The sequence below is a fragment of the Abramis brama genome, assembly GCF_963993115.1.
Source record: "Abramis brama genome assembly, chromosome: 10".
Taxonomy (NCBI): Eukaryota; Metazoa; Chordata; class Actinopteri; order Cypriniformes; family Leuciscidae; genus Abramis; species Abramis brama.
In genome coordinates, this window is record NC_139972.1 from 38,051,290 (window position 1) to 38,075,403 (window position 24,114).

The 24,114-nt window shown below is 39.2% G+C and overlaps 1 protein-coding gene across 2 annotated transcripts in view; it reads right to left on the reverse strand.

Annotated features, from left to right (window-relative positions):
* dock10 (dedicator of cytokinesis 10) overlaps positions 1-24,114 on the reverse strand; it is a 132,986-nt gene that overhangs the window by 40,453 nt on the left and 68,419 nt on the right. For both annotated transcript variants that reach the window (XM_084125900.1, XM_084125901.1), the window contains exons 4-23: positions 19,556-19,638; positions 12,139-12,211; positions 11,400-11,537; positions 11,159-11,293; positions 10,866-11,058; positions 8,141-8,226; positions 6,576-6,659; positions 6,260-6,412; positions 5,460-5,714; positions 5,002-5,124; positions 4,110-4,192; positions 3,825-3,947; positions 3,669-3,748; positions 3,319-3,506; positions 1,630-1,695; positions 1,450-1,542; positions 1,232-1,355; positions 1,005-1,126; positions 400-483; positions 218-310 (exon numbers count right to left, since the gene is read on the reverse strand). In XM_084125900.1, the coding sequence (XP_083982026.1) occupies positions 218-310; positions 400-483; positions 1,005-1,126; positions 1,232-1,355; positions 1,450-1,542; positions 1,630-1,695; positions 3,319-3,506; positions 3,669-3,748; positions 3,825-3,947; positions 4,110-4,192; positions 5,002-5,124; positions 5,460-5,714; positions 6,260-6,412; positions 6,576-6,659; positions 8,141-8,226; positions 10,866-11,058; positions 11,159-11,293; positions 11,400-11,537; positions 12,139-12,211; positions 19,556-19,638 (2,379 nt within the window). The remainder of the gene's footprint in view (positions 1-217; positions 311-399; positions 484-1,004; positions 1,127-1,231; positions 1,356-1,449; positions 1,543-1,629; positions 1,696-3,318; positions 3,507-3,668; positions 3,749-3,824; positions 3,948-4,109; positions 4,193-5,001; positions 5,125-5,459; positions 5,715-6,259; positions 6,413-6,575; positions 6,660-8,140; positions 8,227-10,865; positions 11,059-11,158; positions 11,294-11,399; positions 11,538-12,138; positions 12,212-19,555; positions 19,639-24,114) is intronic.

A 24,114-nucleotide genomic window follows, 5' to 3' on the forward strand; every position in this document is an offset into this window, starting at 1 on the left:
CCCTCAATCAATAAGGTCTAATTTAACAATGCCCATCCTCCACAGAAAACAAACAGAGTGAAATGGCAAAACACAATATATGTCTGTATTTCTAAAGAGCCTGCAAACCTGCAGCTACATGTCAGTCTCTGGATCATAAGTGTATGTATTTAGGTGTAATCATGGCACAGTTCTTGACTAATGTTCAAACCCTGGGTAAGGCCCTGGAGACACTTACTTTAAGGCAGTTGAGGAAGTTTGAGGTAGGAGGTTGAGAGAGGTCCACCTCTCGTTTCTGGCACTCCTGGAAGAAGCGGTTTAGATGGGGGTCCTGCAAAAATGTCCGTGGGAAATATTAGATCATAAACATATCAACAAGCTAGCAGTACATTTTCATCTGAGACTGTGGCTCTTTTCAACCTGAGTATAAACTGTAGAAAGCACCACAGTGGACACTTTGAAGATCTGCTTCCCCCCATCGACCAACTTCACATCGGAGCCATTCTGCACAGAAACATGGAGAAATATTAGATATCATATATATTTGTCTGTGAAAATCCCTCGCCATATCATGTGCGAATCGTCATTATTTATCTTTGGGAAATATTGCAAGACTTTAAGTTGTGAAGATTCTTTTGTTTCCTGGTTCACACAGCTACTGATTCTCATCATTTGTTTCTATGTAACCTTCATTATCTCTGTGCGTCTTCTTCCTTTCTGTAGACGTCTGATGGCAATCTGATTCTGTTCAATGGCAAGTGCTATTTTAAGAATATTCACGAGTTGAATGTACTTTGTACATGTTAGTTAGCATGAAGGTCTTTGTTTAGTTCGTGTTTGTCTTCACGGATTTGTGTATATTCTGGGTTCTGGTTTATGTGACATATAAAACTATTTATCTTAGCAAAACCATACTTATCTTCACTCTACATCCACCATAATCATAATCACATTTACATCTCTATTTCTCTATTTTCTTTTTCTTAACTGATTGTTTATTTGCGTTTCTGGATTCTTGTGCTCACTTTGGTGGATGAAGAATCTTTAATGTGTAGATATCCACCAGGCAAAGTGCAGGAGACTGGAATGCTGAAATCCTGAGAGGAAATACGGCCGTCCTTCAGGAGAGGCAACCACGCATAACCCACTGTAACATGAACCAACATACAGTACACACAAACACACTGTCAGAGCACTACAGCATTTCAACATGCACAGCATAGGATCATTGGGCTTGATGTGCATCTCTGACCTGGAGTTTCAAGAGCCTCTTTCTTCTTAGAGCTGGTCTTGGCATTGATGTCACAAGTCACATGATAGAAGGAGAAGAGTAAATGGTGTTTCTCATGAAGATGTGTGGGCAGCTCAATCTTGACCTGATCAAACATATCACAACACGTTAAAGTACCATATCTAACAGTGCTGACCTACAAAGCTTCTGAAGCACATTTTGAAGATTTTGCAAACAACCTCATCATAAAAATCTGGGTTCTGTGAATGGTGCAGAACTGTGGAACAGGCAGACGTGGTGAAAACTGGACCTCCTGGCTTTCCGTAGATGCACTGTGGAAATTGATGTAGAACATTTTATATTCACAAGTTCTAAAGCAGATGCTGATGGAAAGTGATGGAAATATTGTGTTATGTAACCTTAAGTGGCTTTGCATGTTCTTCATCAGAGCTTCTGAACTCCACGTAAACTGCGATGTTCCGAGCCTATCGAATAAAAAAGGAGCATAGCGTGACTACACACTGCATGTCGAACGAACAAAGAGTAGAAAACTGTGAAGAACACAACTGAATCCTTGGTTACACTGTAAGCAATTCCAGCATTTTCAGCTGCTCCTCAGGGACATCACCCATTCAGAAGTTAAAACTTAATTGTGGAGTAAAATATTTGCGCCAGTATTGCACCAGTAAAAATGAGCTTCGTCGTAACTATGTATAAGCTAAATATTTACAGAAGCCTCCAATCAGGAGTGTCGTTTACAATAAAATAGCAGACCGATTAAATTAGATGACCTCATGTTTTCCACAGAGAGACTTCGTCCACTAGTCAATTATGATGTTGCTGACATTTACACTCATTTACTTTTTTATTTAGAGAGGAATAGCTTAGCGATCTTACCACTCTAAACACAGCACTTTTCCTCCGAATATGCCTACACTGTAAAAAATTATATAATCAATGTTATGACAATATATGTTTTTTACATTGGTTTAACTTATCAAAACAAGTTAAGTAATTTTCAACTTTTTTTTATACATCTTGTTTTTTTTTATATATATATATTTTTTTATATCTTGTTATACAAAATTCAACTTATTTTAAAAAAGTCAGTTTAATGTAATTTAAGTTGAAATGACTTAAACATCCAAGTTAATTGTACTTAAAATAAATAAATAAAAAAAATCAGTGTACTTCCCTACTATATAGCAGGCAAAAAACAGTATATGGAATGAGTAGTATGTCCAAATTCACAGTATTTATAAAACAATAGGTAAAAACTACCCAGCTTACTTTCTTATACATTTTAATCTTAATTCTTTCATTCGAAATGAAACAAAGTGCGCATTCGATAGGACACTTGAAATGAAATGAAACATGAAATCTGTACATACAATATCCGCCATGTTGTCATTGTCATGTGACTTACTGCCATTCACAACTCCTCTCCCATGGCCTTAATGGGAGAGGAGTTGTGAATGGCAGTAAGTCACATGACAATGACAACATGGCGGATATTGTATGTACAGATTTCATTCATACTACGTACACTCACAATCCAGGATCATTGAAAAAACGTGCCTGTGGCGACATGTCTGTAAAATGATATTACATTGCTTCTTGCAAGTGTCATATTTTCAGTGACTGGCACTAAAAGTTTTTGTATAGTTTTATTAGAAATAGATGAACGTCAATCTGCCAATGTTTTATTGCGTTGGTTGTTGTGTGTATCGTGACAGTTTGAAAACGAAATTTATGACGAGTGGTGCTAAAAGGTTAATTGTGTTTGAAAATAATGTAGCACCTGCACTAAACCTAAACGATAGTGTTAAATAAAGCAAATGGGAGATAAAAACACATAAAAAGGAACCATGCCATTTTAGCTTGCTTCTACAAGTTCTTTAATCGTGACTCATTTTTTCGGGGACTCAAACCCAAGAGCTCTGCATCACAAGTGCAATGCTGTACCAGGTGAGCTGCCGGGCAAGTTTACTAGCTCAGGAAAGCCACACATATGGTGCTGGTTATGTGATGCAAACGTCAAAATGTATTAGTTTCCAAATCATGCACTATGGTGAAAGTGTGTTGTGTCCACTATTTATATATCTCACCTTTGCGAAACTCTTTTGGCTGTCATACTTGAGGTGTTTGGGGTAGATATAGATGTGATTCTTGTAGACTCTGTAAGGTTGGGCAAACTTTGATGAGTCCTGCAGGAACTCGTCTACCTCCACTGTAGGAGCATGAAGGCCACAGTCCTCAAACGGCCTCAGAGCAACATATGAGGATGTCACGCAATCTGAAGAACGAGTTGTGTGTGGGTACACAACAGCAGACAAGTATACAATAAGCTGTTTAAGTGTTAAGTACAGAAAACTGAATAACATTTATGAGTAAAATTATATTTTTGCTTCAGTTCAGCTCTAAATGTGAGGATGTTTGTAGTTTTAGTGGAACGTACTGGGGCATTCCATGGGAACGCAGTCCACATTTATTTCAAGGTTTCCAGGGATGGTCTGGAGTTTACTGGCCTTCTCTGCCCTGTAAACAATGCTTCATTTTACTGAGGTTATTAATTATAACATGTTATTTGTGCGTGTGACTAAAGAGTCTGTACCTCCTGTACTCTGTGATGAGTTTGATGAGATCTTCTGTGGAAATCTTGTTGCTTTCCTGTTTGAAGAGAGGAGAGAAGCGAGATTCCCTGTCCACTGTGCCCTGGTTGTCCTTAAACACTGACCTGGAATATACAGAAGGAAGAAATGTTATGACTGAAATGATTTTAAGCAAAATAAACTGTAAGATCTGGTTCGTATATTAAGTGTTTCCGCAGTTTTTATTTGTTCTGCCAATGCTGAAGCACCAGGGCATGGAAAAGAAGCTCCCATTGGGATTCACTTACCTTACAGACCAGGCAAAAGGCATTCGGTACTTTCCAAGTTTGCTACAGAATTGCTTATTGGATTTCAACATCTTTTGGACAGTCTAGAACAAGCAGAGAAATTGGATTTCAATGTATTTGTCCATTAACTACCAAGCCAAAACTCCACTAACTACAACTACAACTTAGATAATATATTAGTGCTTAAATCACTATTCTGTGTATTTAGACGAGACATATAAAAATGTCTAAATGCCATTACATTTATGACATTTAGTGACAACCAACCGCCATTTGCAAACGACTGATGATTGTGCTTTTCTCATATCTTATGTTTTATCAATGACTTTTAACCAACTACTGTTATAGTGATTGTAATGGATGTATAAAGCCAGTTCTCCTCAAGTTCACACAGGTGTCCTACTGTAGCAGAGTGACCACAAGTGTAGTTAATCAAATACGGAGATGTTTCATGACTGAGGAAGTTTTCACAATTTGTGTTCATTTTGAGCTGTACATTTATTGTTTTTATAATTGTGATCATAGCAAAGTACTTTTTTGAGATGTTTTGCTTTTAAAATGTGCGTGTTGCATCTTCTCTTAAAATAAATTCTACTGGTTTGATATTATTTTATCTAATGCAATTGACATTTTTAAGTGAGCCTTCAGTGGTCAGACAGACAGGGGACATTAGTGATACTTGTTACGCTTTTGAAACATAACATTGGAAATAAACTAACGCACAAAGAAAGCACCTCACCTATTCCCCATGAACATGCACTTAAATACTTAGTCTTTGACATACTTCAAATATGACCAACAAATAAGATTAAACTATATTTAAAAATAATAATTATACATGAATGTTTTTATTCAAAGCCACTTACAACAGAGAAATATCTAAATGAAATACCTTGCTGGAATCTGTGTTTTTAATGTAGGGTTCTGTACCACTGGAAATATTTCCCATCAAAACTTTCTCCACCCGTGCCACCATCACAATGTCTGTGTGTGGGTTCGTAACGGAAAAAATTGCCTGCAGGAATGATCAAACATGTAAACCCCACAAACGCATGAACATAGATCTAAACCATGTGACGCCCGGTTTCACAGACCTCAGCCCAGTCCCAGACAAAAGTGCTCAAATGTTTGAGCTGTTTTAACCGAAAGCAACTTGCACATATCTTATGACATAAAATATTTCAGTGCAATTGTTTTGTCTCAAGATTGTACTGTTTTTTTCTAAGGCACGTTAATAAAAAGCTACTTAAATACCCTAACTGAACTAAGGCTTAATCCAGGCTTAATCTAAGCCCTGACTGTGAAACCAGGCCATATATTCCTATATCCAAAGGGCACTTGTATTGATACCTGTTTGGGGAAGCGCAGCCAGTTCTCCAAGTCTGGGCTCAATTGGCAGTCCTCTGTTTTCTTCTCTACAGACGAGGCGAGTCCATTTTCCTGTGGAGAACCGTTCCCGCCATCCAACCCTTGATCTCCTGGATTACCAGAACTACTGAGCATTTGCCGCACAACCTCGTGGTTTAAGTCCACATGGAAGTCAGCGGAAACCTTCCTGCCCTCACGTATGTCCAGAAGAGAAACCGACACAAAGAAAGGCTCGATCTGAGGAGAGACAGCAGTGCTCACTCTTATAAGCAGATTCACTATATACAGCTGACTGTATGAGTGCATACTCCTTTTGTTTCCTACGTTTATAAACCTTGTTGCAGAATTTATATAACTATAAGACATAAAATATCTTATTTTTTTGTATTTAGTAATGCCCTGTAGAAACGACATAAGATATTTACACATTTCCCACAAGACAAAATAATAACAATTTACACCAACCATTCAGTTCATATCAAGATGACATCCCCTTTGTTTCTATATAGTGTTTAGCTTTCTTTAGCATCAATGAATGTTTGTACATTTTGTAATATTTAAGTCTTTTAATTGTCCTACAGTAAGTGCGAAAAGCTTGATCTCAAAATTTTCAGCCATCATTGGTTTGAGCTCAATATTTTGAGAATTTAAAAATTTGCAGTGTGCTAAATGATGTATTTGAATGATTAAGTTGGTTTGCCATCAAATGCATTCAGCAATATAGTTGTGAAAGGGGCACAACTTATGGTAGGTGTGTGTGTCAGAAGGATATGACATCATACGTTAGTAACTGGCTCAGTGTCGGCCTCGTTCACGCAGCCCTGCAGTGTGAGGTTGAGTGAGCCACAGGAGATCATCAGTCTCTTCCCAAGCTTCTCATCAAATGGCTGGACAGAAGCAGAATCCCCATTCTCCATCCTGAGACTCCGCAAAACCTTTAACACAAAGCATTCTTTCCTCACATCCCAAAACTACACATATAATGACATTCCCTTTGCACAACCCCCAAACAATGTAAATATTCACGAAACAGAAAGAAACTGTAGTGCTAAGACAAAAACTGCATATGAATTATGTGTAGTTTTCCTGAAGACATACAGGGATATCAGGGTCCAGGGAGAACAGGTTTAGTCTTTCCTCTCCTCTGGCAGCTCTCGAGCCATCCTCTGTCTCAGATATATACTGAAAAAATACAACATTAGTGTTAATTATGTGTAATGATCTTATGACGCACCATTCATTTCTTGTTTATGTCTTTAAATGTGTTTAAGTGTTTTAAGGTTCTAAACAGTGAAAGAGAGACTCACTGCATTTTTAAAATTGTATGTTTCCTGAGGTGCATTTATAAAGTTAGTAGGATTTTTACATTAAAATCTGTCATAATTCAAAAATAAAAGGCAATTTTATAATAAGAAGAATGTGGAACTCTTTTAACTCTTTCCCCGCAATCCACGTTTCCATTAAACAGCATATAAATCAAAACTGCGTAATGTTACCGAATGAAATGTCGACCCAGGACGAGCTACAGCACTGTGAAGCTTTGATGGTGTTGATGGACTCGATCTACTGCATCTGTGCTTTGATCATCGTTCTGAATCTGATCTGGACGTAGTCTTTGACAAAAACGTGATTTTCTCAGTATGTGTTCAAAATGTTGCTTTTTTTAATGAACTTACCCACAATCAAGTGTCGATAACTAAAGAATGCATGAAGCTAGAATACAATGGGGCTCTGTTCTTTCTTTTGAGATATTGCATGTTCAGATATTCATACAAAAAAAATATGAAAGCCATGAAAGTTTTGTGAAAATGCTAAAAAATGCTGGTGCATGCTGGCAAAAAAAAAAAAAAAAAAAAAACAGACAGGAAAGAGTTACAACCTTTTATGACGGTTTTACTATTACAGCTGCCAAGATAAAGTATTCATGAAATGTATTGATTATAGTATTATATGTTTATATTTGCATTAAATATAGTATAATAGTATAAATATAATATAAGTTAGCAGTGCAGAGCATTATAGCCGATCACAGTCATGTCTGTTGAGCGCACACATGCAATGATCTCACTACTGCAACTTGAGTTCTGCATTCATCATAGCAACACGCAAACAAACTGTAAATAAAAGATTCATTGCGTAGTGCATGTGTAGATGATTATAACGTGCACAACTCAGTCACTGAGCTTGTGCTGAACTGAAGTGATTGACAGCTCCAGCAATTATATAAAGAACGCTCATTGCTCGCTTTCTGTGTTTAATTTAATCACAGTTTAAATAAGAGATCATTCTCAAGCTACCAAGAGGAAGAGTGTGAATTTGAACAGTTTAGTTACTGGTTTGATCAGCTAATCACATAAACTGCAATAACAGACGATGATGTAGATGTAGGTGTTGATCTGGCTCTGTGCAGGCCGGCTTATGCTGGTGTTTTCATCTCATATGTAATAAAAACCAGGAAGTAGAAAAAAAGTCGTTTTGACAGCTTGGTTTCATTAAAAGCTATTTTTGTACTAACAAGGAAGTTTTGAGTTCTGAAACTTGCAAAATGTTTTAATAGTACAATGATCTCATTGCATACATTAAGGGCCATTTCCTTTTTCATAAAGAGGGTGCACTGATGCCATGTGCCTAGGAAGTAACATGGCAGAATTACAAAGAATTACCTTGGCCAGATCAGGGTGGATTCCATTTTCAGTCGTTTCCTCATTTTCATGGAGAGGAACATGATTCAACGACATATCAATGATATCTAAAACAACAACAACAAAGAAATGTTTTAGTTGAAAATGCAATAGAGTGCAAACACTTGTAGTGATCTTCACACATGGCACTAATTGTGTACAGTGGTGGATTTTGGTCATTTTTCACTTGAGATTATCTAGATTATCTGAGACTTCCAGTGGATGCTGTGCATAGAGTGTGAGCTGGCAACTACAGCCCGTGGCACGTGTGGCATGACATGACCTCCCGATTCCTTAACATGTAGCGCTCATGCCGACCACTAGGGTATGTGATAGACCAGGGCAGCTAGTGTAGAAATACTTGCTATATCTGAAAACTTCAGAATCTATCATGGAAAAACATAGACTGTAAAGAGTCTTCATTAGAAGTATTCTTGGCTAAAGGAAGAAAGAGTATGAATAGATTTGATAGATTTTTGTGTTGTTTTTTAAATATATACATACATATACATATATATATATAAATGCTGTTCTTTTGAACTTTCTATTCATCAAAGAATTTTGAAAAAAATTGTACACAACTGTTTTCAACACTGATAATAATAATGAATGTTTCTTAAGCATCAAATCATCATATTAGAGTGATTTCTGAAGGATCATGTGACACTGAAGACTGGAGTAATGATGCTGAAAATTCAGCTTTGATCACAGGAATAAATTACACTTTAAAATATATTAAAATAGAAAACAGTAATTTTAAATTGTCATAATATTTCACAATATTACAGTTTTTTATTGTTTTTTTATCAAATAAATGCAGCCTTGGTGAGCAGAAGATACTTCTTTTAAAAACATTAAAAAATCTTACTGACCCCAAACTTTTGAACGGTAGTATATATATATATATATATATATATATATATATATATATATATATATATATACACACACACAGTTTTTCATCTAAAAAAAAACAAAACACTACTTGGGATCCACTTCAGATTTTGATGAACATGCCATTTTTGCCTCTGACCACTGGGCCATTTTACACCGACAATATCTTTTTCTTTTTCTTTCAGACCCAATGGATTAGGCCGGATCTTAAACCTATTTGGCTCGATCTAGAGACCTCACAGTTATCATACGCTCAGCAAAATATGCCATTTGTTAGTAGTCCTAACCTAAGGTAATCAAGGCATTTATGTGACAATCAGATTGTGATTCTTACAGTTTTTGCCTGATATTTCAGATCCATGATTTAAAATCTGGCAAATTGATGGTGACCTTAAGGTGATTTGTTTAACCCTGTAATATATTTAACCCTGACATAATAAATAATAGTGAGAAAAATCAATTTTTTAAAATAGTTTGAACCTGTAGAAAAATATTGCTCATACTTTAGATTTGGGTCCAATTCTCAATATTAACTAACTATTAATTACGACTTTTGTCTCAAACTCAGAATTATACTGCTTATTAATAGTTAGCACAAGGTAGTTTACATTTAGGTATTGGGTGGATTAAGGGATGTAGAATATAGTCATGCAGAATAAGGCATAATATTTGCTTTATTAGTACTAATAAACAGCCAATATCCTAGTAACATGCTTGCTAATAAGCAAACAGGTTAATAGTGAGAATTGGACTCTAAACTAAAGTGTAAAAAATAAACATTTAAAAATAAACATTTTGTTGGGTATAATTTTTTATAAAAGGCTTTTATGGCTCATTTAGTATAATGTAGTGAGAATATGAAACTCATACTTGAGGAGGAAGAAAACAGTTTATTCAGAGGCCCAAACTGAGCAAATTTATGAAATATATCTGCCAATAATATATATTAGTAAGATGATATTTAAATGTTCAGTTTTATGATCAAAGCTCTGTAGTTTTTATTGTGGGGGGGCAAAACATATGATGCAATGCAAATCAATAATGTCTGAGAGATGTGCAACTATAGTTCCCCAAAAGCCTGATGTTTGTGAGTAACATTTTAACATGATTTTTCTAAAAAATAAAAAAATAAATGTATGAATAATCAAGTAAACCTAAATAGCTTTAGTCCGATAAGTATTCATCTTGAAATTTAACTAACCATATAAAAGTTCACTTTATAAAAAATCTGTGAAGATTTAACAGCAAAAAGAGGAGTAAACATGTTTAGAATTACACTAAAAGGCTCAGACAAATAGTGTGATAAGCAGATAAATAGTTTTTATAACGGCCTTTGTTTCCATGACGTATGAGATATGAAGGAGCTCAGAAGGATATGAGAAAGGGAGTTTCAAATGACCACTTCCTGTTTTCTCCATGTAATTTGTCAAGTGTTGTGAGTGCTGGGTCTTGTTCATTTGGTTCTGAATGAATGAATGAATGCTGTTTTCATCAAGGTTCTTATGTTCTGAATTGATTATTTTTTATTTAATGTTTTCATAGATTGTGCTGTGTCATATCAATGCAATGCCATCACAAAATATTTTTTTTCAAATATTTTCCAAAATCTTCCCGTGGGAAGTTTTCAATCTTTTGCAGGGGAATTGTTGTACAGTACAATAGATTCGATCTAACATCTGTATATTGTCCCGTCCCTGTCATGATTGGAACAGCACCAAAGCTCTTTCACTAACTGTTGCACTTGCGTATATGAGGACAATAGAGCGATATGATTGACTCTTTCTATAGTATTTGATGCTTTGTAAGCACCCACCGTGCTTACTGTCGCTCAGGTCCACACTCTTGCGGTCCAGAACCGGGCCCGGGCCCTCTGGAGGACTGATCTGCAGGATGCGTGTTAAAGTGTTGATCCAGTCATCCATGTCCTGCTCGTTCTCGGCAGCCAGGACAAAATATGTCACTTCATTCATTTTCAACTCAAAGGCGTGTTTCCTTAGGCGGTTATTCTGTATGAACCCCAAATGAACCCAGAAATCATAATAAATATTAGTCATTAGTCACCTCGTTGTTCACTAAACTGCTTTACTAAACTGTATTTGTACCAACCTGAACCACCCCGGTGCACGAGTCCAGAAAGATACAGCCTTTAGGTTCCTTTGATATTTTCTCATCTTTATAGAAGTTCATGATATAAGAGTTGTCAGTTAGCTGAGTCAACTGGAAATATCTTCGCTTGAAGGACTGTAAAAGCACAAACAACAAGCAAGTAGCAGGCAATCAGCAATGTTTTACACACAAATAGTTTTAGTGATAATACAGAATTTGTAATGAAAAAACACTCTCTCACCCGAACAGTTATACTGTTGTTGACAGTGCTGTTAAAGTTCCCTTTATAGAGCCAGCCAGACTTAAAAACACCGATCCCTCCTACACCTCCATTGCCTGCACCTCCTCCTCCTTTAGATGATGACAAAGAGGTTGTGTCCTACAAAAAAGTGTTTAAACATCTGATATAAAGACAAGAAGTACTATTCTGCTCCTTTCATTTTAACCATATACACAACCCCAGCAGACATAGTCATAAAGGCACATGGTGTCTCTGACACACAACTTTACTAGTCGTTCCAACCCAATGACCCCACCGTCTCAGTTCGTATCTCTGCCTGCCATTCAGACATTTCTATTGGATTGAGATCTCGTGATTATGGAGGCCATTTGAGTCGGGATGCACTGATATGAAAATTCTGGACTGAAACCAACAATTCTGGATGCACTTATCCAAAACTTATCCAAAAGACAACATTAAAATTATAGCTTTTTTAAAAATATAATTGTATTAAAAATAGACTTTTTAATTTAATAATAATTTTAATGATACTGAATTTACAAAATACAAGCCAATAAAATAAAATAGCCACACTTTCATTGAAAGTGACACACTAAAATTGGACAGAAAATATATTCATATTAAATATAAATTTTAAGTACCAGGACTTAAGATTATGTGAAACAAACATTCAGTCAAGTGTGTCCAAACATATTACTGGTGTGAGTTTGGCAAGTCCTTCTTGATTCACCATACTGACCTCATCTTTGTCCACATCTTCATGGTCAATCTCAAAAGAGTGGGAGGGCAACTTCTCTGCTTTATACAGCTTCCTATACAGAGAGAACAGAACCACTGTCATCCACCATGATCAGGACAAGAAGAGAAGGAGAGAGACCGTCTTCACTTCCACCAGCAGTTTGGTTTTAGATTTGTGGTGCTGCTGATTACGTTTAATTAATAATGTTCATTTATATATTATTAACAGCAAAGACAACAATTAATTATATATATATATATATATATATATATATATATATATTAGTGCTGTCAAAGTTAGCGCGTTAATACAGCGTTAACGCAAAATCATATTAATGGCACATATTAATGGCACCCTAGCTGGAGAAATGGAGATACACAGTGTTGCCAACTTAGCGACATTGCAGACCCCTTTAGCCATTTTTTCCCTTCAAAAAAGCGCCCAAACCTTATTTAGTTTCTGAGAATCGCCGGTACTGCTCTCTCAGCACGCCCACGCACCTCTCTCAGGTATTATGTTGCTTCTCTAATTTTACATGCAAGTATAGCCGAAATCACAACACAAATATTGTCTTTATCTTATGTGTATTTGATTTCATCAGACGACGGCTCGATTATCAGGATTTTTGTGCAGATTAACGTCTTAGGGAGAGCTGGTTATGTTTATTGGGTCACTATTTCATATTCATTCCGTTGTTTGACAAAAGAAACAGTAAAATATACCAATGAAAACAGTTTTATTCAAAATTTAGCTTCATTAAAATGGGCACAGAGAGAGACAGACTAATGTAATAATAAATAATAAATGTACATTTAGCATTTTCAGAAGAGCTGCCCTGTCATGCAAAAATCTAAACATGTTTGTGTTAGTAAATTGCTCAGTGCAAAGAAAGAGAATAATGAGAATCTGGTATTTCTTTGTTCTTTCTACATGTGTCTAATAGACATGAGTCAAGTTCTTTGAAAAACATCTATGACCTTTGAAACATGTCTCGTCTTCATACACTATGTTGACTATGGTTTCAATAATAAACATACATTTGCATAAAGCATCCAAATTTATCCATGCCCATGTTGATTTAGAGCAGTGGTTCTCAATTCCAGTCCTCGTGACCCACTGCTCTGCACATTTTGTATGTCTCTCTTATCTGACACGCTCAGTTCAGTTCATGGAGTCTCTCCTAATGAGCTGATGATCTGGTTCAGGTGTGTTAAATACGGGAGACATACAAAATGTGCAGAGCAGTGGGTCACGAGGACTGGAATTGAGAACCACTGATTTAGAGTATCACAAACTTGAAAAGTTTTAATTTAATGTACATTTAGAACAAATAAAAAATGTGCGATGAATTGCGATTAATCGCGAGGTAACTCAAGACAATCATGCGATTAATCGCGATAAAATTTTTTAATCGACTGACAGCCCTAATATATATATATATATATATATATATATATATATATATATATATATATATATATATATATTGTAACCTTCTGATGTTGAGTTTTCATGTTTTATGGGAACTTTCCATAGACATAATGATTTTTATACTGTACAAACTGTATATCCCCTAACCCTAAACCTACCCATCACAGGGGGAAAAAAACATCACTTGGTTTGATTTAAGCTGTTTTCCTCATAGGGACTAAAAATACATCCCCACAACATAGGGAATACCTGAACCACACACACACACACACACACACACATGTGTGTGTGTGTGTGTGTGTGTGTGTGTGTACGCATGCATGCACGCACGCACACACGCACACACACACACACACTCGCACACCCACACACAAAAACATCAAGCATTAGTGCACCAATAAATCCTCCTCTCCTCAAAGAGGTAGTGTTTTCTACATCAAGTGGTGTTTATCACCCATTTCAGTGAGCTTTATTCTGCCAGGACCCCACATACAGGTGTCCTTTCTGCTGCCTGCCTGAGTGCTCTTGTAAACCAGAGCCCTTTGTGTCTGTCCTGGGTGGTAGAGACAGTGTGGCGGTTCATGCAGCACAAACACACACCACACACATTTTTCTTTTGACCGACATCACTGTCTGGCCAGCAACTTTAGCGCTGCATGTCGCCAGTTTCTCGCTCCTAGTGTTGTTACTCTAATGTTATTGGTAGACAGCAAGTCTGGACATATTGTAGAAAATCCGATCACAGTTGATATATACTGCTGGTAAAACTAAGATATTCTAATTTGAGTAGGAATAAGTTTTCTTTTTGCTAAAAATTAAAATTCTGCTGTTGGAAAATATTGTTATATAAACTAGATATTAGACCAGATAACCGGTCAATAAACAATTTAAACTCACTCATGCTGGGAAAAATGTTCAAAATGTCATTCAAATTTGGCAAAAATCAGTTCCCTTTCAAGGGAACTCGCGTTGCGTCGAGTTTGACGCTATGGGAACGCTTTGCGTGATGACGTCTTGAAGCACATGTAAAATCAGTCCAATGGTGTGGCGGAACGTCAGAGGCGGGTGACGTCACATACCAGGAAGCTATAAAAGCAGGCCTGAAACAGAAAACGAAAGCTTTCTGAGTCTTCAGTTGCGCTCTGTGTTGAAATCTGTCCTTGTTATTTGGTGTTGTCTGTCGATATATATATATATTCAGTATGGCGAGCAAGCAGCAGTTTAGAGTGTGTGTTCATCCCTGCCCGCGTTATTTAACGGGAGGTGATACTCACACTCTTTGTGTTGTTTGTTTGGGAGAGGAGCATGCCCGGTCAGCACTCGAGGGTGGTGACTGTGTGCATTGCTGTGCGCTTCCATTGCGTACGCTCCGATCCCGCTTGGCTCGGTTCAATCCCGACCATGTTCCCCAGGGCTCGGGTCCCGCTGCGGCTGAGGCTCGGCGGCGATCTCAGACCTGGGGTTCGCAAATGGATCTGTCAGTGGATGTTGAGACGGGCTCTGCCTTATCTCAGCCTCTTTCTGACAGATCCAGTGCCTCTCATCAGGGTGTGGAAGCACGCGCTGCGGTTTCTTCCCCCCCGATGGAGGCACCAGTACTGCAACTATCCAGCTCTGAGGAGTTGGATGTTGTGAGTATTGACGCTGAGTCTGAGGATTCGCCACCTCAGACTCACGCGTTTGAGGAACTGCTCGATGTAATCACTAGAGCAGTTGACAGACTTTCTATTGAGTGGCCAGAGGATAGGCAGGACGTTCGTTCGAAAAGCAAGCTCGACGAACGCTTCCTGCCATCTCGTGCGCAGCCCCAGCGCAGGAGCCTTCCGTTTTTCCCCGATCTCCACACCGAGGTGTCGAGATCGTGGGGGAAACCAGTGTCATACAGAGTTTTTACACCACACACATCTCACTACTCTTCAATTTATAAATATAAAGAGTATGGTTATGGGGAGATGCCGAAGGTGGAGGAGACGCTTGCGAGCTATCTCTCTCCAGCAACGGCATCTTCCCTGAAGGCTCCTACACTTCCATCTAAGCCAGTTAAAATGACATCTTCCCTGGTTCATAAATCGTATGCAGCCGCTGGTCAAGCTGCAGCGTGTCTGCATACGATGTCCATTATGCAAGCCTACCAGGCTGAACTTTTGGGTGATTTAGAGGAGGGCGGGGGAATTGGTCCTGACACTGTGGCAGAACTACGCAGGGCCACAGATCTGTCTCTCAGGGCCACCAAGGAGACCGCTAAATCAATCGGGCGGTCTATGGCAGCCCTGGTGGCCACTGAGAGGCATCTGTGGCTCAATCTGAGCGATCTAAAAGATAAAGAGAAGCATGTTCTCTTGGATTCTCCGGTCTCCACTGTTGGTTTGTTTGGCGATGCAGTTAATAGTGCGGTAGCAAAATCAATAGAAGCCTCTAAACAAGCAGCTGCTCTCCAAAAACTTCTCCCCCGCCGTTCTTTCTTTGAGGCTGCTGAGCGGGAGCAGCCTCACTCCTCTAAGAAGAGCGCTGAGCACCGTGCCACTCAGAAACAGAGTGTGTCCTCCCGTGCTCCCCCACAAAAATCTCGGGGACACGGAGGGCGCTCTCAAACCCAGCAGCCCTCGAGGGGTAGAACGGATCTGCGGACCGTTATTACCGCCAAGAAGGCTGCTGGGAAAAAGTCCTAATGTCCGAGGGCTCAGGACGAATGAGGGTAGTCCCCCCCGAAGCAGAGCGGTCAACACCTCTTTTTACGGTGCCCGTCTCTCTTCGGTACCCTCAGGGGACCGTTCTGCCAACCCTGCCGCCTCCGGTGTTACAGGGCGCAGCGGTCTCCGGCGAGCACATATCTCAAGGACCACCCGGAAACGTAGTGGCCTCGGGATGCCCGCCCCCTCCGAGGAGGGTGTTAGAGCAGTCCGTTCGGTCGTTCCCTGCCGGTGCGCCGCTACAGGGCGACGAACTGACTACTCAACAACAACAAAATCCAGAAACCAGTCTCGAGAGGCTGGTACCTTTAGTAGAATCTCTGACAGCGTGGAAGCTACTGTCAAATGTTTCTCGTTGGGTCCTGCAGACCGTGGAAAAAGGGTATCAGATACAATTCAAGAAACGCCCACCTCGGTTTATGGGGGTCCTGCCCACAGTGGTGGGTCCCGAGCAGGTTCTGGTTATGGAACAGGAAGTAAACACTCTGTTAGAGAAAGGGGCCATAGAATATGTACCTCCCTCCAACAGGGAAACCGGGTTTTACAGCCGGTATTTCATAGTTCCGAAGAAGGACGGGGGATTGCGTCCCATTTTAGATCTTCGAGTTCTGAACGAGTCAGTCATGCAGCTCAAGTTCAAAATGTTAACATTGAGACAGATCGTGCCACAGATCAGGTCCGAGGACTGGTTTGTCACGATAGACCTCAAGGACGCATATTTCCATATTTCCATCCGTCCGTGTCATTGGAAGTTCCTGAGGTTTGCTTTCCCTTGAAAGGGAACGCCTCGGTTACGACTGTAACCTCGGTTCCCTGAAGAGGGAACGAGCGTTGCGTCACCTTGCCATATCTCCTTCATGCCTGTCAGCACGACTTCAGACTTTAAGAAGCTTTCGTTTTCTGTTTCAGGCCGGCTTTTATAGCTTCCTGGTATGTGACGTCACCCGCCTCTGACGTTCCGCCACACCATTGGACTGATTTTACATGTGCTTCAAGACGTCATCACGCAAAGTGTTCCCATAGCGTCAAACTCGACGCAACGCTCGTTCCCTCTTCAGGGAACCGAGGTTACAGTCGTAACCGAGGCGTTTTCTTGTCCCTAATAATGAACACTATGCAGAGGAAACTGTTGAACGGTGTTGCAAAACTGCTCATTGCATCATATAATCAACTAGAACTATCAACGTATGAATAAAACTCACTAAGACTGCAGTCAGTTCCTTTTCCACACATCATTAATTTATTATATCCATATGTGGTTCCAGATAAATCATAGGACAGTGAAATCGCTCCAGAAATCCTCTGTCCTGTCTGCACTCGAGACGGTGACGTGTGAGCTCCACTGACACAGTCTGCACTCCTATTGGTATGTTTCTCCTTAAAGTCTCTCTATTTGCATAAATTGAAACATTTCTTAACTTTCTTAAGTTGCTGGATGAGCCTATATCCTGTCGCTGTCTCTCGATTCTCCTGGAAGTCACCATCTCTCCATTGAAAATGGATGGGATTTATGTTTCGCTGGCATTGTGAACAGAGCTACAGGCTTCTACAGGACATCACAAAGGATCTGCCAATTCACAAATCACCACTGGGCAATGTCTGGTCCAAGCTAATGAAACAACTAAGGCCAATTCTCTTAGCTGATCAGTCCAGTTCTGTCTTTATCTGTCTAACTGTTCCCTCGGATATTCCTCGTCTGCTCTACCGTCTGCTCTGAGTCTGATCATGGATCTTTCTGTCCCTTGCCGGTTCTTCCAGCTTTCCACTCAGCCTACCGGTTGCGGACATCGCCTGCTCCCCGGGCTGTGTTTCCCTCTGCCCCGAGAGTTACTTACTGGATCTTTGCTCTTGAGACTTTTTGATGAGTCTTTTTGCAGACAACTGCTTCATGATGATTCCAGCTTTCGTTGAATGAGCCTCTCTCCTCTAGTTCTTAGAACATAAGACTTCATTTCTGTCATTATTCTTAGTGTAGTACGCAATGCATTATGGGCTAGTCCTTTTGAAGCAATAGCACTGTGGCGCTGAACGGGTGTTTCACAGTGATTATAGGAGTTTGAGTTCGAGTAAGTCTTCGCCTGTCCGTGTTCACAGCACTCGTCACAGGAATATGTGGGGAAAATAGTACAAAACGAATCGAAGAGAGGAGAGGGAACTTTGAGGAGCATGTTCTTTTAAAAGCGAGGTGACTGTGTTGAGCAGGAACTGAAACTGAAAAATCTGCGCCTGAAACTAACCTGTTCCTGTTTGTGAGGCTTAAATGACAGGAGTATATGTGGAAAACAGAAGGAAACTATTCAAATCACATTAGAAAAAGAACTGTCAACCTTTTAATGTTGTTTATATGTCTAAAATTGTCTATGTGGTGTTTTTAATATGCTGTTGTTAATATGCTGGTGTTAGCCAAATGTTCCTCTCTAAAGTTATTTTTTCTTACTAACCAACTCCCTATATGGTCACTGAATGGCTTTAAGTGACATATTGTTCACAAGTTGTATTATTCACGTCTTTCTCATTGAACGATTACATGAGACATGAGAGATTTCAGTAAGCTGTACTGTATCTTTAACATACCGTCTGATGTTCATTCAAGCTTATTTGGTCTTATAACTAGTAATAAAGAGGAACACAGATATCGGTTCTCGTGCCGCTTGAACTGAGATACAGCGATCTGTCATGCCATATTTAAGAGCACCAAAATGGTATTTATCGTTTGAATTTGGTAATAAAATGGACAGAATTTGAAAGCTGAGACTTTGTTTCATATAAAAGTAACCTACTCTGTCTTGTCTGTCACTGTCTCACACTTAATCCGTGAGAGTTGGCAGCCCTGTATATAGTTTTGTTCTAAAATATTATTAATATTTGAAAAATCTTTATCTGCCAAAGGTGTCTGTTAAAGTGCTTCATCTAAAGCATCTGTTGTGTCCAAACATTTGATAAACATCTTTTAAAAGCAGCTTACATACATTCAAAATCTAAATAATTTTCTATATGTCAATTTTAACATCTGATAGGAATCGTCTAAGAGACAAACTGCAGATGTGACAAACATTACATTTTCCAGATGAAAACAAGCACATAATAAAGACAAAGACGTCACCTTACCATAAAGTGTAAACAAAGTTTCTCATTTTTATGACTGTTATAATGAAATAATATTCTCATTATTATGAAATAATATTTCTTACTCTGCTGTGGTAAAAATATGCTTCTATAATTTCAAGACTATAATTGGTTTGATGACAAGAAAACGATGCTGTTGGAAGGTTTGGTGGAGCAGTAATGAGCTGTACCTGGGCAGCATGCGGTAGTCCCCTGCATACTCTTCATATTTATACTGGATCACATGCAGCTGGGAGTTGAAGTATTGACAAGCCTATAGGAAAAAAATACAGTTATATAAAGACAGAGGTTCTTACTGTAAGAGCTAAACGACAAAAAGTAATTCAGTTCTATTTTTTGCCTTCAATTCAAAAAGCCCTACAGAATGTTAAATGTGTACAACCCTCATATCAAATCAAACATATCAAACCAACACCAACACCCACCAACATATCAAAGATGATTGAGGTAAAAAAGCTTTAGGTTTTAGCTTTAAAAAAAGAAAAAAAAAGCTTTAAAAAAAAAAGGACATTGGACAAAAAATTCATGCATTCACTAGTCACAAGTTTTGTTCTTCTAAAGATTAATGTAAGTCTGATTGGTTTTCAAACAACATATGGGTGAGAAAATACATTTTTATTTCCCTTTCGAATGGGAACTTGTACTGCTTCCTAGGACGCAATGGGGAACGCCTCAAGCGTGACCAGTGTCTGAAGCATGTCAATACATCGACTGGAGACAGCCTGTGACATCACAGTGCAACCAGAGTATAAAAGGCCATCTGTAGTACAAGTGATTCTCTTCCTTCTCTTCAAGAGCGTTTGTTTGGAACATGTTGAAGGCAGTTATGGCAGCGAAAAGTTTCAGGAAGTGTGTACATACATGTCAGCATTATATGACACCAGATGATTTACACAATCTGTGCTTTATTGTGCTTTTTATTTGAATGTTAAATGTGTAATTTTCTGAATTAAGTGAATGACCACCAACATATCAAAGATGTTTGAGGTAAAAAATATTTAGGTTAAACTTAAAAAAAAAAAAAAAAAATTACAATTTGACAATTTTCAATGGCACCCCGAAGCTCAAACATGCATGAATGCTTTGGTTGCATGGACATTCATGCATTCACTAGTTTTATCTGTGCTTTATTTGCTTGGGAGAGGAGCATGCGTATGATGAGTTGCTAGCTAGAGGTTATGTCCTATGTCACAGACAGATTGGATCTGCCCTGGAGGCGCGAGAGATGTGAGATTGCTTGTGGCAGGTTGGACGAGCGATTTTTATCCGGACATAATCTTTATGTGATTTTTATCCAGCTCTCACTGTCACACTCAGATGAAGGCAGACAAGGGTAAAGTGAACAAAGAGGATTTTTATTTAAAGTGTAGGTAGAGCAATGCAAGGTGAGATGATCGATGAACTGGAATACTGATGTGACGATGACTTAGCTGACTTGGTTGGATGAAAGTCTTTAGCAGGGATGACGACGAGAACCCGGACGATGACAATGACAATGGAAACAACAGGACTTCAGGTAAGTGAACGGGAATTCTCAGGTGAGTAGTCTGTGTAGCTAGACAAAGACGAAAACAGGAACGGCAGTTTCTCTGGTGAGTGGTCTGAAGCACTTGTCAAGGACAAGACCAGACACCGGGACTGTGGAACGAGAGTGCTTAAATGGTGAAGTTAACGAGGGTGATCGCTGACAGGGGCAGGTGAGAGCCAAGGAGGGTGCAGGGTAATGTAGTGAAGCTGGATGAAGTAACTGGTGACTGTGACACTCACAAGCCTTCTGTTTCTTCCAGATCTGCATGCTGAGGTGGAAAGATCTTGGAAGAAACCATATTCGGCCCACATTCATCTATTTCAGCATGCAAATTATGCAAGGGTAGAGGGAATGCGTGAACATGGATATGAGTCGATGCCACCTGTTGAAGAGACGCTAGCCAGCTATCTCTTGCTAGGGGAGGCATCGATGTTGAAAGCTCCCATTCATTCATTCTTTCATTCATTCATTTATATAGCACAAATAAACACAACTATAGTTGACCACTGTGCTGTACAGGACAAATCTAAAATATATAAAAAGAGAGACACACAATAGAAACAGAACTTAGTTAAGATGAGTTAAATGCCGTGGTAAAAAGATATGACTTTAGGGTTAACTTTAAACTCATGTACAGAGGATAAAGATCTCAGGGATAGCGGGAGATTATTCCATAGCCTAGGTCCAATGACTGCAAACGCACAATCCCCTTGCAACTTCAACTTTGATCTGGGCTGGAAAAGAATGTTTCCGCTTGTGGAATGCGGACATCTGACTGGCGTGTTCAAATTTAAAAGTTCAGACAGGTCGGAAGGCGCCAGACCATTTAAGGATTTAAAAACGAAAAGCATAATTTTGAGTTCAATTCTGTAACGCACTGGCAACCAATTTAGAGCAATTAAAATAAATTGGAGTAATATGTTCTCGCTTGTGAACAAATTTATGAAAAATCTAGTTACAGCTTTTTGAACTATTTGAAGCCTTGTCATAGTCGACTGGAATATTCCGTAATATAGAGCATTTCAATAATCCAAGCGAGATAAAACTAAAGCATGTGTAAATCTTTCAAGATCTTTGAAAGATAAAAAGGGCTTAACTCTGGACAAAAGTTTCAAGTGAAAAAAACTTGTCTTAACTGTATACTGTATTGATTTGTTTATTGAGTTTAAGGGTGGAATCCAGAATAATTCCCACATTTTTGACAGCTTGTTTGATGTAGAAGTTTAGATTCCCAGCGTTAACATTTATTTGATCCATTTTATCTTTACCCATAGAGTGCCCAAATACAATGACTACCGTTTTACTCGCATTTAAGTGTAAAAGATTTGAGGAAATCCTGGACCTTATATCAGCTAAAGCAGGCAAGCAAGGTTTCTAAGCCTTCCTTGTCATTGCACTTCAAAGGCAGATACATTTGGATGTCATCTGCATAAAAATGAAAGGACACTGCATGCCTGTTAAGAATAGAGCCCAATGGTAACATGTATAGAGAGAACGGAGTAGGAGCCAGGATGGATCCTTGAGGAACACCTCAAGTGAGATAAGCTACAGATGAAACAGAGTATCCAATGCCAAATGAAAATGTTCTACCATTGATAAAAGATTTAATACAGCTAAGGGCACTTCCTCGGATGCCAACACCATATTCAAGGCATGACAACAAAATGCCATGGTCAATTGTGTCGAACGCTGCACTCAAATTTAAGAGCACTAAAATTACAGAGTCCCCGGAGGTGCCAGGGGTCAGGCCGTAGCGGTCCTGCACACAATGGCTGTGTTGCAGACTTAGCAGGCCGATCTGCTGAAAGACCTGGACCAGGGTTAGAGACTCCCCCTGAGGCAGTAGCAGAGCTGCGTCGCACTACTGATTTGGCTCTCCGTGCCACCAAGCAAACTGCTGACGCGATCGGCTGATCGATGGTGGCTACGAAGAGGCATCTCTGGTGAACCTGGCAGACATCAACTGTCTTATTGTGCCCCTCCTCCTCTGAGGAGTATAGCGCAGAAAAGATGAAATTCGAGGAAAAGAAACAGGATTTGAGGATTTGAGTAATCCAGAAAAAAACATGCTAAGCATTCTCGGGTTGCAGAGGCCAAAAAACATCTGCCTCCTTCCTTCTCCCCCACTCTGTAGTAAACATGGAAAATGGGGGTTGGTTGAAAAATTCAGAAGTTTTGTCAATGCTTTCTTCTCAACTGTCAAGATGTAACTAAGCAGGTGGACAGTTTTCCAAATCTATTTAATGACGTTTATCCAGGTACTTCTGTCATCCAGCATGACATTTTGGAAGCATGACCATCATATGACAGTAAAAGAGCACACACAAAGCTTATTCTAATATGGAATTGTATTGGAACGGTAAAGAGTGTTGGTAGGTGACAGGAGAGCCTCCACTCAAGGATAAAATATGATGAACAAGTCTAAGAATGTTCCACATATGGTTGAAAATACCATCATTGGCCTAGAAAGATAACATTCTGGGAGTCAAGACTATAAAGGAGGAAGGATGTCCTCCCTTCACTGTCACACCCTGTGTCACTCTGTGTGACTGTACGACTGCTGGCCTTTTCTTGCAAGAAAATAAACCTCATCAAATACAATTGGAAATGTTTGTCTCTTATTCAGTGATATAATTTTGTTTGCCACCACAACATCAAGGTCGGTGGTGCATTAGCAATAAAGCAACATGCCTATCGTTGCCCCGCAGGTAAGAGAGAAGAAATGAAATGAAATGTGAAGTGAAGTGAAGTGAAGTGAAGTGAAGTGAAGTGAAGTGAAGTGAAGTGAAGTGAAGTGAAGTGAAGTGAAGTATCTATTGCAAAATTGTTTTGGTACCAAAGGCCAATGGGTCCTTTCACTTTTGTACTGCTTTTAGAAAAGTTAATTCTGTCACCGTGCCTGATGGAAACCATTGCCTTGTATTGAAGACTGTATTGATAATATCACAGTGCCGAAATACATTACGAAGCTAGATCTGCTGAAGGGTTACTGGCAGGTGCCTTTAACAGAGCACACTTCTAAAATTTTGGTGTTTGTAACTGACACATTTCTCCAAAATACACGGATGGCATTCGGGGTGTAAAACTCACTGGCAACGTTCCAACGATTAAAGTCAATGGTTCTAGGTGAGGTTCCTAATTTCACTATTTACTTGGATGACATAGTAATTTATTCATCTACATGGGCTGAACAAATTTCAA